This window comes from Colius striatus, chromosome 2 (genome assembly GCF_028858725.1).
Source record: "Colius striatus isolate bColStr4 chromosome 2, bColStr4.1.hap1, whole genome shotgun sequence".
Classification (NCBI taxonomy): Eukaryota; Metazoa; Chordata; class Aves; order Coliiformes; family Coliidae; genus Colius; species Colius striatus.
In genome coordinates, this window is record NC_084760.1 from 114,505,079 (window position 1) to 114,517,085 (window position 12,007).

Here is a 12,007-nt window from a genome sequence, read left to right on the forward strand (position 1 = left end):
ACTGTCACAGTGATGTATGGGTGTTGAAAGGGTAGGATTGTCTCAAAGAAAAGAAACCATTGTTTCAAAAAATCCCCCCAAAGCCACATGAGGTTTATCTTATTAAAGTCTGTGGTGCATTCAGCTCAGTCAAGTATTAGCAGGTGATTTTTATAGTGTTAATTATAAAGTGTTATGTTGAAAGAATCTTAAATACTGCCTTTTTTGAGGAAATGTCTAGAAACAGCAGTAATAGAGCAAAAACTCAAAGTTTCTTTACTTTCTGGAAGTACCAGAGTTGATAAGTTTTTAAACACACTGAAGTTCAATGAAAAAAATCCACTTCTTACTAATCTCTGTTTTTGGACTCTGAGGCTGTCACTGTTCGTAATGGATTATGAGAACAATGTCATTGAACTGAATTCCTCTTTAATATGCCTCAATTGAAAGGGTGATAAGAACACTTTCACATTCCATAAAGCTTTTTGATTGTAATAACTCTAATAACTTTAAATTAAGTTATGGATTTATATTAAAATGTATAAAATTATGAGGTCCTCACATCACAAAGTAGTGCAAAAATCATTAGAATGACTTTGCTGTGCTGATGGATTGAGCACAAGACGAGCACTGGCCTACTACTAAAAAGGTAGACCCTATTAAAATGATTTTTAATAAGCTTTTAAAATAGTTGCCATTTTGCTAATCACATAAATAAAGGGAGGGAGGGAAAGCTGCTCTGACTAGTAAGCAGAGAAAAACGTTTGGTCCTCACAACACTTTCTCTAGTCTTGTTTCATTTGCAGACGCTTGGTTGCGGTCAGTTCATCTCACATGGACTTTGCCGCTGCTTCCACTCAGGAGGAGGCCTCCTCACACTTCCCACTGCTACAGGGTCTCTCCCATGGGAGATAGTCTTCCATTAACTTCTCTAATGCGAGTCCTTCCCATGGGCTACTGTTCTTCATTAAGTGCTCCAGTGTGGGTCTCATCCACAGGGGAAACAATCTTTCAGGAGCAAACTGCTCCAGCATGGGTTCCTCGTGGGGTCACAAGTCCTGCCAGCAAGCCTGGTCTGGCGTGGGCTCCTCTCTGCTTAAGGTTCCCAAGTCCTGCCAGGAACTTGCTCCAGCGTGTTCTGCTCGGGGGATCACAGCCTCCTTTGGGCATCCACCCTCTGCTGGGAGGCTGCAGGGGAACAAGCTGCCTCACCATAGTCTTTGCCACAGGTTGCAGGGGAATCTCGATTCTGGGCCTGGAGCACCTCCTCCACCTTCTCACGTGTTCTCACATTCTCCCTCTCTTGTTCTGCAGCAGTTTTTAGCACCTGCACAGAAAATTCTCCACCTTCTCCAATACGTTAATCCCGGAGCCGTTACCTCCATCGCTCATTTGCTCAGCCTTGGTCAGTGGTGGGTCCATCCTAGAGCCGACTGGCACTTGTCCTATCAGATACAGGAGAACCTTCTAGCAGAACCTTCTTACAGAAGCCACTCCTGTAACCCTCTGCTACCAAAACCTGCCCACACAAGCCCCCTGCAAACTAGTAAGCAAAGAAAAACCTTTAGTCCTCACGATACTTTCCCCATTCTTGTTTCATTTGCAGACACCTGGAATGCCAAGTTAAAACTTACAAGTTTGGTTGTCTGAAATTTTGAGTTGAAGGCTATGAAGGTTGTGATCTGTGCCAAGACAGCACTGCTTTTCCTACTTTGGATTGGTTTTTTAAACCTATCTTTCTATCTTTTAAGTGTCTCTGCATAGGCAAAAGGTATTTCCATTCTCTAAACTGTTATTCCTGAAAGTGTGTGTTAGACTGAGCAAGCAACACAACTGATGTATAAGTTACTGATTTTACATGTCTGTTTGAGTGCCAGGGTCTTGTGCCCTCACATTGAGACGTTTACAAAGTTATAATTAGGATATTTTCCAGCAAACCAGCAACACGGCAGGTTGAATGCTATTAGTGAAATGAAACTCCTAAGTGCATTTGGAAGAACACTGATTACCAGACTAAATAAGCCAGAACAAATGGCTTGAGTTTCAAAGGACTACCAAACAAAAATGAGTAATAAAACTTAAGTCTTTGGGAATTTTTCTAGCAGTTATCTCATTTTTTTCTTTCCAAGGTTATAATTCAAACCTAGCAAAAGCAAGGATTGCCATAATGCAGGGGTTTGCAAAGTGGGGACAATGACTTATTAGATGCTATGGCTGAAGGGCTGGTAGAAGTCACTGCACTGATTTGGATAAAATTTGGATATGTTTCTGTGAAGACATCCTAAACTTTCCAGTCTCAGCTAAGAAATTCTTTTTCAAAGGAACACATCAAAAGATACTGGAGTGCTTGAACTCAGCAGGAATAACACTGTTCTGTAAACAGAGAAAATGTGTCTGCTGCTGGAAATAGATTTCATATAAAAGTTTTGAAAACAGCTCTCCTCTTGCCCATCAAATCCTAACAGAGCAGGTCCTTTCATCTAGCCTTGCAGTGGCCAGCAATAGCCAGCAGCTTGCAGTGGCCTCCTGGCTTGCAATAAAGTCCAGATTGAGTCCCTTCTGGATCTCACCTCTGGTCCTCGTTGATGTGCTCCTGCCCCTCACAGCTTGCTGTGACCCTCATTCCTCCCTGTCCTCCTCCCTATCCCATCTGAATTTGGGAAGCAAAGGAGAACTTCCTTTTCTCCTCCCACTTTCTTCCCCTTAGTTGTCCACGTGGCAGCCGCTAGGACAGCGCAATGTGCACTCACTGCCTCTGTAATTGAGACATAAGCCTGTGGTGTGAGCAAACACTTGTGCCATCAATCGCTCTTACTTCACTGTGGGACTTAACTCCTAGCCAGCATATCTGGGCAGAGCAGCCTTTATTTCATTGAAGCAACAGCTTCTTCGTGTCAAGGGCACATCAGCTCGGTGCCATGCGAACACATCAGCATTGCAAACAAGGGCAAATGCAGATATGGGATTTAAAAGAGAGTGGTTGTTGAGGAGCACATACTGCCAAGCCATATGGCTGCAAACCTTTATACAAAATGAATTCCATCATAATCTGGTTAGGATCTGCTTGTTGCCATTTTCCCAAGGATCTTTTTCATGTTCACAGAATCTGTGATATTCACCGAGCAACTCCTGTAAGCAGACCTGAGAAAATAAGTGTACCTGCTGTTGCCAGTGCTTCCCTGACAGATAACTAGATGCTTAGAGCACAGGGATTTTTTTTTTCCCCTTCTATTAGAGATATCATGCCAAAACAATGAATAATGGCTCTCTAGGAAAGGCATGACAGTCAATTATCTGGCCACACATACCAAGGTGAATGCAATAGGTCTTGTAATATCGCCGGTGAGAAATTTCGGTACCTTTGAGCCTTGGTACCCATAAACTGGAATTACTGCAGTAACTTTTCAGCACAATGCTTAAACTCTTAACAGAATAACATGCTTTACATTTGATCTTCTACCATATTCATCTTGCAGGCATTACTGGATTGGGGCTTTTTTTAAGGGGCCCTGCTTGGTGAACTGATTATGACAAATGTTGGTGTGACATCTGTTGCTTGCTTTAAATTACCTCTTAGTCTGTTGGAAATCATCTTGGAGGGCGTTTCTGTAATGATTTTTTTTTAATCAGCATTAATACAACCTGTGGGAGATAGGAATACAAAGAGAAAATTCACCAGTCCTGCCAAGAGAATAGCTTCTGTGCCAGCTGCTTTTTTTTTGTTATCCTTTCTGTGACATTAATACAGTTGGTTTCCAAGACACTTAAATAGATAACGGGTTGTTATACTATGGAGGAATTCTCCTTGAGAAGAGAGTGAGTAATTAAGACCGTTTCCCAAACATGGAACCACTTCCATGACCCAAAAGCTGCTGCTTGTGATCTTCAGAGGAGATTGTGGGGTTCTATCTTGCAGGGATATTTCCCACTGAATCCAAGATTAGTGAATAAACTCTCAAATTATCTTTTCCTGTGGTCAGTGTGTAGCAGAGCAACAAATTTTATCTCTGTGCTCCAGATGTGTTTCACTTACAGCTGTTTAGTTGATCTTGGGTACTTCCTTAGCACCTGTCCGATCAACATTTTACCTGCTGTGTTTGCTTCAAAAGCTATACATATGATTTATTCAGTTGTGCTAAGTAATGACTATTAAATCATGCCCTAATAATCCAACCCATGTGTAAGGAAAACTTCATCAGGTTTGTGACAACTAACGTTGTGTTAACATACATCTGTCACAATTTCTCTAGGTATGAATGGATGTGAGCTGCACGGCAGTTGGTGAACATAAACCTTTGGGAAGGGGCTTGTATCTTATGTGTAAGACTTAAAAAAAGACACGTAGAGGGCTGCTCAGTGAAAAGATGGTGGTGGGTTCTGAGGTAATATGGAAGTCATGCAATCTTTGTACAGATGGCCTTGATCAAAACAAATCCTTCTTGATGCAAGGATCGTGGAGGCTTGATGAGGGAAAAATTTCTGAAGTCCTTTTGTGTCCATATGTAGTGAAATTCCTGCAGAATGGATTTGAAGGTGGCAGCTGCTGTTGTGTTTGGTAATGCTAGACGGCGGTATTAGCAGGTCACGATTAGCAGAAAGCATTACATGACTACAGAATAAACTAGGAAGCACCACACAAGCACAGAATAAAACAGGGAGAAATGCTTTTCTTTTGCTTTTCCTGAGCTTAATGCAGACGCTTCAGTGGACCTGTGTTATGGATGGATTGAAATGCTGATGGTCATTAAAAGGACCTGGAGATCTTGTTTCTTTTTTTATTGTACCACTGTTCATTGAATTCGTCAAAGTGGTCGTAGTCAATTTGATCAAGTAAACCTTACGGTGTTTGGCATTTCTTTCCGCAGAAATACCTCAGGAGCTTTTTCTCTGCAATGCTGCAATCTCCATCCTCTCCGCTGCACATTGACAAAGTGGGACTAACTTTGTCAAAACACACCATCTGCGAATTCTCCCCCTTCTTCAGGAAAGGCGTTTTTGACTACAGCAGCCACGGGACCAGTTAACTTTTGGGCCAAGACCCTTCTGCCAGAGGAGCACGGTTGGAGTGGTGCCTTCACTTTTGCGGTGTGAGAGAAGTGGGGACAAGAAAAAAGGTATCTTCCTCCAAACCTGGGAAGCTGCATCAAAACAACTCCAGTTAAAGACAGCTGAGGCCCAATGCTAGCCTGTGACCTTTACCAGCTCTCAAATTAGTGCCTGCATTTTTCTGGCATGGGGCATACAGCTGTTTTTGTTGCTCTGTTAGTACCGTGCGAAGACTCTGACTCTCGTGCTGAGTTTGGATCCACTCCTTAGCGGGAGCGCTGCCTTCCCATTTGCTCAGACAATTTGTTCTGGTGGTGCGAGAGCATCTCATGTTTACTGTGATGGTGTGTCATGCTGACAGAGGGTTTCTGAGCAGCCTTTTGGTTTCTGTCCAAGCTGTTCCTTAAAGGACACTTCCTCTTTTGTTTCCTTGTAGCATACTGTGTTGTTTAAGCTAATGTTCATACTCCAGTGTTGTTTCTTTTTTCCTTCTCAGACACACGTTTTAACTATTTGATTGTATAATTGTACAGTTTTCCTCAGAAGAATTCAAGGGCCTGGTTAACTCGTATGTTTACAAAAATATGTGCAGCAGAAAGAATATCATTTAAACACCATAAAAGTCTTCCACACTGGGTTGTTTTGAAGCAGAAGGAATTGTTCGCCGTTGACAAAGCAGCAGAGGAAGCAATAGCTAACGAAGAACGTGGTCAGCGTCTTTTCAGGCTTCCTAATTACCCAGACTGTAAGTGGATACTGTGCACTGTACACAGCTCTTAGCTATGCATAAAGCTAATGCAAAGTGCTCTGTTTCTTGTTTTGAGGAATTGCCTCTTCACAATAGCGTAACGCTGTGAAACCTCAGTTGCATTTGCATTGGTTAAAATTGACAGGATTGGACTAATAGTACCCTAAAATGACTCAGGACTCATTCAGACTTGCACATGTATATACAGGCACAACTCATTTTATATTGCTGCAGATCCAAAAATATGTATACACTGTGACTGGAATTGAGTACATGTACCTGTTAATGTTTAATGGGTTGTATAAAAATCAGAACTGAACAACGTCCAGTTATTAAAAGGTAAGTTTTGTGTGCCATTTGTTAGGAGGGTGAAGCATTATTTGTGAGTTGCCATCGTTGACCATTTGCTAAGTCTTGGTAATCAAACTGTTTCACGTTGTAGAAAATGACTATTAAAACCTAAAGTAACAACACTGGTGACATTTTTATTTCATGACCGAAATGATAACAGCAGCAATGCTTTGCATTTGGTGTGGTGTGTAAAGATTATGGAGTTCCGTTACAAAGCCTGTGTTGCTACAGTAAGTTTTTCTAATGTTTTGTTTGATTTGTTTTGGGCTTTAGAAGAAATTATTGGAATGGACTGTACAGCTTTTGAGAGTATTTTAATTGTTTTGATTAATTTCAGTGAAAGCAAAAGTTGGGGTGAAGTTTCTAAACCACGGGAGCCCCGTTGTCAGCAGGGTAGACTTTGATGTCTTCAGATGTGTCTGAATAATGGCTTCATTTGGAGGCCAAGGTTTTAAGCTAAGCATTCCTATCAAACATGTTGATTCTCAAACTGGTTTTATAGCATGTCCTAGCCATTCCCAGTCTCCCTTCTGCACCGGTGCATTTGTGCTTCGTCACCAGCAGGGGCCTGACCTCCTGGTCCTTAGAAAGATTCTTACAAGGATGCCCTGGGCCTGTATTGCACCTCTCCAGTCTCTTCCAGGGCCTTTCTGTGCACATATCATCCCCCTGACCAGGAGACCATGTCCTACCTTCCTTCTTAACCCTGCCATTTGGTTTTGCTCGTGTTCCCAAATCAGAAAGTGGAGACTGGGTACTTTCTGGGTTCCTACAGTGAGCTGAGTAACTGGAGTTTGAATTTGCAGCACACAATAATGGAAGATTGACTGTATTACCCTGATGCCCTTGTGAGTGTTTTGTAGAAGAAATTGGGCCCAGTATTGCTGGTTTTCATATTTGATCCAAAATCTCTCTCCAAAACCCAAGAGCATGATGTTCTCCTGCTCCCTTGGTGTGCTCCCCCTCCTGCCTCATTGCAATGCAGTATGATAAAACTTCAGAGTTTTAAAAAATGATTTTTACATAGCTGTAGAGCATTATTTCCTGTGTGTTACATCCATGAGAAGACCTGGCAGGCCAAGGAACTTCAAGCTGCTTTATCTGCTGTGCAAATCCAGTTTCTGCAGGGGTCCTACCAGAGAAACCACCAGCGGTGCCAAGTGGCTGCCCGTGGCAAACGCTTGTGAGAAGGGTTGAGCACGCAGGCCTGCCAGAGGTAAGTCCCAGGCTTCGTGTCACTTTGGATTTGGAGAACCTGTTTAAGAAAAACAAGCCTCGATAGGGAGTTGGGTCAAGTGAAAAATATTAATATTCCTATTTTTCATACGGATTTCAAAGATGATTTGTACTCAGTTCCTGTCTGCAGTACAAATTAACTCAGGGAGGACCAGCTGCTCTAGCGGTATAAACCTGCCAATAAGGTGGCTAATTTATGTTGGCTAGTTTATCTGGCCTGCAGTGTTAAATGTGTACATTGCAAATAACAAAGTAAAGGCCGATTAATCACTCCATTTAAAATGTCATGAAGTTAAAAGCTACAGAAGTGCGAGCGTAAGCATGCAATTAGGAGCGCAACCCCAGGCTACCAGCTTTCCCCACCTTCTTATCTATCTTTCAGTGGTACCCAGAGTTTAATCAATGACTCCAAGCTCAGGCTGGGCTAAGAGGCATCTTTGAATAATTTCATCAGTAAAAAATATGATGGCTCTTTATATCCTACAGTCTTTAAACCCAGACATCTTAAGAAGGTTTCAATAGAAGCTGAGATGCATGTCAGAATTACTAGCCGTTTTCAAGATGTTCTGACTGCATTTCTGTGAAGATGTCCTCAGGCTCTAAAACCCTCCATGAATTTTATTTCCAAAATATTGTGACTTTCAAAAACATTCTGAAAGTTATCTCCAGGGCTGAGACGGGGTTTTTTTGGTGGTTTTTTTTTTCAAGTGCCTCAGTAATTGGACTTGTGGGCTGTGTATCAGGCAAGTTGTTAAGCAAAACCTTAACTTCTGTATTGGGACAGAAAATGTATTTATATTTCAAGCAAAATGTGCCTTAAAGTGCTTTATTATACCGGGGCCATCGTTCTTACCTGTGCAACTGAAGTTGTGCCTCCATTTAAGGCACCAAACCACTTAGCTCGTATTCTTGCTGACCCTGCAGTGATTTTTCATCAATGAGGAAGCACAGAAAAGGCCAAAAGGCACACTGGAGAGATGATGCTGGGCTATTTTTCTACATGATGACTTGAGCAAGATGCAAAAATCCTTTTGACAAAGCCTTCTTCTTGGTCTTGACCCTCCACTGTTTTAACTGGAAGTGCCTTTCCTCTGAATATACCGCTTCTTGTGGGAAAGGGATAAAGCAGCTCAAAAAGCCCTGCTGCTAAATGGCTCCTGGTAATACCCTCGGTGCAGAAGCACTGAGAGCCCTCATGGTCAGTCTTTAAACTGATGCTCAGCTGCTGCTATTAGAGGTGATGGTAGAGATGAGGAACTTCAGAATAGCCCTAAAAATGGGAGGAGAAAAAACCCAGCTGTGTAGAGCTTGCTTCAAGTTTTTGCAGTTGCTGCAGATAAAATAAGGAACAGAAATAAATAAATCTAAAAAAAATAACAGCCCCAAACAAACAAAAACCCCAAACACAAAATACCAAACCCCAAAACCTAAATGAAGTCTGACACTAAATTTGTCCAGACAGTCACACCCAATTCTTCAAAGCTATTGCAGAATTGTCTATTTATTGTCCACGTGACCTATCCTGTAAATGAGAATAAGAAGCACATTTGTTCTTGTCTGTCATAAAGCTTGAGTTTTTATATGCTACTGGCTCACTGAAGCCCCCAAATTGGAAGAAATTATTTATTTTTAACAAGATTCTTATGTCTACTCCTGGGTTTGTTTTGTCTGGGTTCGTTTTCTCTGGGTTTTATTAGATCCTGGAAAAAAGAACCAAAAAACATTTGATAAGCTGAAGAGCAAAAAATCTTTTGACTTCCAACCTCACCGTTGGAAACAGAAGATATTCCTTTGCAGGAAAGTCAAGATCTGTGGAGTTGTATAGGACCTGAGATCCAGTTAAAGGTTTGAAGTCTGGATATGTTTTCTTGGCAGACCTATGAAGTGAATTTTTGGTATACTGGCTCCTGACACCTTTTTGGGGGCTTTATTTTTTATTAAGGTAGTATCTGGTTATAGTCAGTTTCAAACCAGAATGCTGTTGGAGATGCACTGCTTTTCTGTTTTTTGGTGTTTTTTCAATGCAGTGCCAACAAAGTTACTGAGAAAAAATAGGGAAAAGAATAAAGAAAAAGAGCAGAGATCTGAAGATGGTTTTCTGTGGGAGATGGGTAAACTTCCATGATGCCGTCCTGTCTGCGGCGATGAAATCGGTAAAAGAGCTTGTCCAACTGGGCAAAAATAGCAGAGCACAGGAGATGCTCTTTTGACTCCTTGAGATTGAGTTTTAAAACAGTTTAAAAATGGGTGTTTGTCTGGAGGAACCTTATTAAGGGCTCACATTATCGTTTGATAAAATGGAGGTAAGATTTTAGACTAGAGGCTTTAGCCTCATGTCTCTAGTGAGTAACAAGCCGTAGCAGCACAAATGCCAGCGGCAGCGTGGGAAGCTCTGGTTTATTTTCCTTTTTATAACATTATTTTCTTGATAAACAGTGACATTTTTCTCCAATGTCATGCTGACAGCTGAAGTGTCAGCTCCCCGTAGCACAGCTTGCGCGCTCACACAGAGTTTCGGCAGCATTTCTGTTGTTGTTTTTAAGGAATCGGTCTTAGAGGAAGAAATGGGTCTAAGAAAAAAGGCTACAGACTTTTTGTCAAAGCCCTTCTGGGTTTCTTTTGAGAGCTTCTTCTGTCTTCAGTTTTGTCCAAACGGCTTGTTCTCCTTCTTTGTAAGTTTTGGATGATTTCCTTTCTGTTTTCTTGTTTTATAGACGGTTTAGAAGAATGTGCTGGGAAGAGCTGAAGAAAAAGAAACCCCTTTATTATTTGAAAAGAGGTAGTTATCTCATCATCTTCTGATCTAGCAAAGTGGAAGGCGAGGTTTTGATCTTTTTACATATTTTGAACTTCTGAGCCTTCAAAGGTCCCGCATGCTCCAGCTTTTTGGGACATTATTGTACTTTTTCATGATCATTCCTATATTCTTTCCCGTTGTAATTAACATTTGACATAAGCCTTTCTTCAAACAACATGTTGGAGGAGAGGGAGCTTTCTACTTAATGACACCTTCTTGTTTAGGTCAGGAGATCTTTGTGGGACTCTGCCTTTTGTCACCATCCTTGCCCAAGGGTATCTTTTCTTCACATTAACCTGTTTTAATTTTGCCTTAAGACAGCGATTGCCTCTGTGAAAAGCTGTTTTTCCTTCAGGTATGGATTGGAGAGCCCATATTAAACCCAGTTTTTAGTCACATTCTGCAAAAATTAATGTTTTTGCTTTTTGGTGTTGCTAATTAAATCAGAAATCAGAATCTCAGAAAGGAGGGAGGAGAGAAAAGAGATGATTAATAATATTACCGTTATACATAGTGTTATTATATATACTATCTATATAGGCTATTATACATAATACTACTGTTATTATGTGAGCTGGGAAATCTCAGTGTGTTTTCAGGACTTGTGCATCGTGGTTGCCTTTTATTCTGAAACTGAAACCATCAGAGTGTTGAATAACTGTTGTTCCATTGAGTTCAACAGGAGACAGGATAACGTACTCCTACTGAAAAAATCAACCTGTGGCACATTTCCATCAGTAAACCTCATTTCTGTAGCTGAGCATCAAGGGAAGAGCACTGGACAATGTAGGGGCAATACAGCCCTCTGAAAGGTTAGCATACAACTGTGTGAGCAATTAGATACCTACCTCAGCTTGTCCTGTATTCCAATCTGTCCAGTTTTGAACTTGGGAATGTTGATTAGTGCGGTGTGGATAAAAGAAATTGCCAGTTTGTGGGAAGCAGGTGCTTCCAGGAGGTGGGGCGGACACCCTGCGTGCCCCAACATGAAAAGGTGGCTCAGCAGCATGTGAAATCAGTGTCTTGGACAAGCTTCCAGGCTGCCTGAGTGTATTGATTCTGGCACCTGCTTTCATAAGCAGGTGCTCAGGTTTATGTGTCCAGATGAAGTTACCTCTTAACATCTTAATTACGTGCCAGGCTTTGGCTTTGTCTGTTGTGTGAGCAGCACTGGGTGTTGTTAGGAAAGGCAGTGGAGAAGGAAAATATGCCCCCAAAATTGCAAGAACATTAAAAAAAATCCCAAACAAAATCAAGTGCTTGTTCTAAAAAACGTGTATCACAAATTTCTCAATCTGTGGTAACAATAACATTTGCATAGTGTTACCTACCGCGTGGAACCTGAATTGCTCAAATGTGGCAAGTCCCCAGCAAAAGAGAGCAGCCTTCAGCACAACTTGTCTCATATGCAAGAGATTTCATTGCCCCTCTTCTCCTGTAGTGGTGGAGCAAGGTTTTAGTGCACCAGTGAGAGGTGCTGAAAGCTTCCCAGTCTTAACTGGGACCCTCTTAGGGTGTATGGACAACATGTATTTCATTCTGTGTGAATTAAATCAAGGGTGGCATTTAAAAGTCACGCTGAGTAGTCTGGCCTTGAAATTTGGGATGAGATTTTACAAGGCAAGTTTTGGCTGCTTTATTGACACCTGTCAGGCATCCTTCAAGTTGCAGGACAAAAGACATATGTGTTGGGTTTGTGTGGCAGTGTTTGGTAGCCAAGGAGGGGCTACAGGGGGTGGCTTCTGTGAGAAGCTGCTAGAAGCTTCCTGAGCAACGAGTCAGACCTGCCTCTGGCCAAGGCCAAGCCAAAGAGTGGTGGTGTTAGTGCCCCTGTGTATAAGAAGGGAAAA

At 41.8% G+C, this 12,007-nt stretch overlaps 1 protein-coding gene across 4 annotated transcripts in view; it reads left to right on the top strand.

The window, feature by feature from the left end:
* Nucleotides 1-6,236, top strand: part of KIF16B (kinesin family member 16B) — a 137,753-nt gene extending 131,517 nt beyond the window's left edge. For all 4 annotated transcript variants that reach the window (XM_061989218.1, XM_061989220.1, XM_061989221.1 and 1 more), the window contains one exon: nt 4,845-6,236. In XM_061989218.1, coding sequence (XP_061845202.1) covers nt 4,845-5,003 — 159 coding nt within the window. In that variant the 3' untranslated portion in view covers nt 5,004-6,236. The remainder of the gene's footprint in view (nt 1-4,844) is intronic.
* The last annotated feature ends 5,771 nt before the right edge of the window (nt 6,237-12,007 follow it).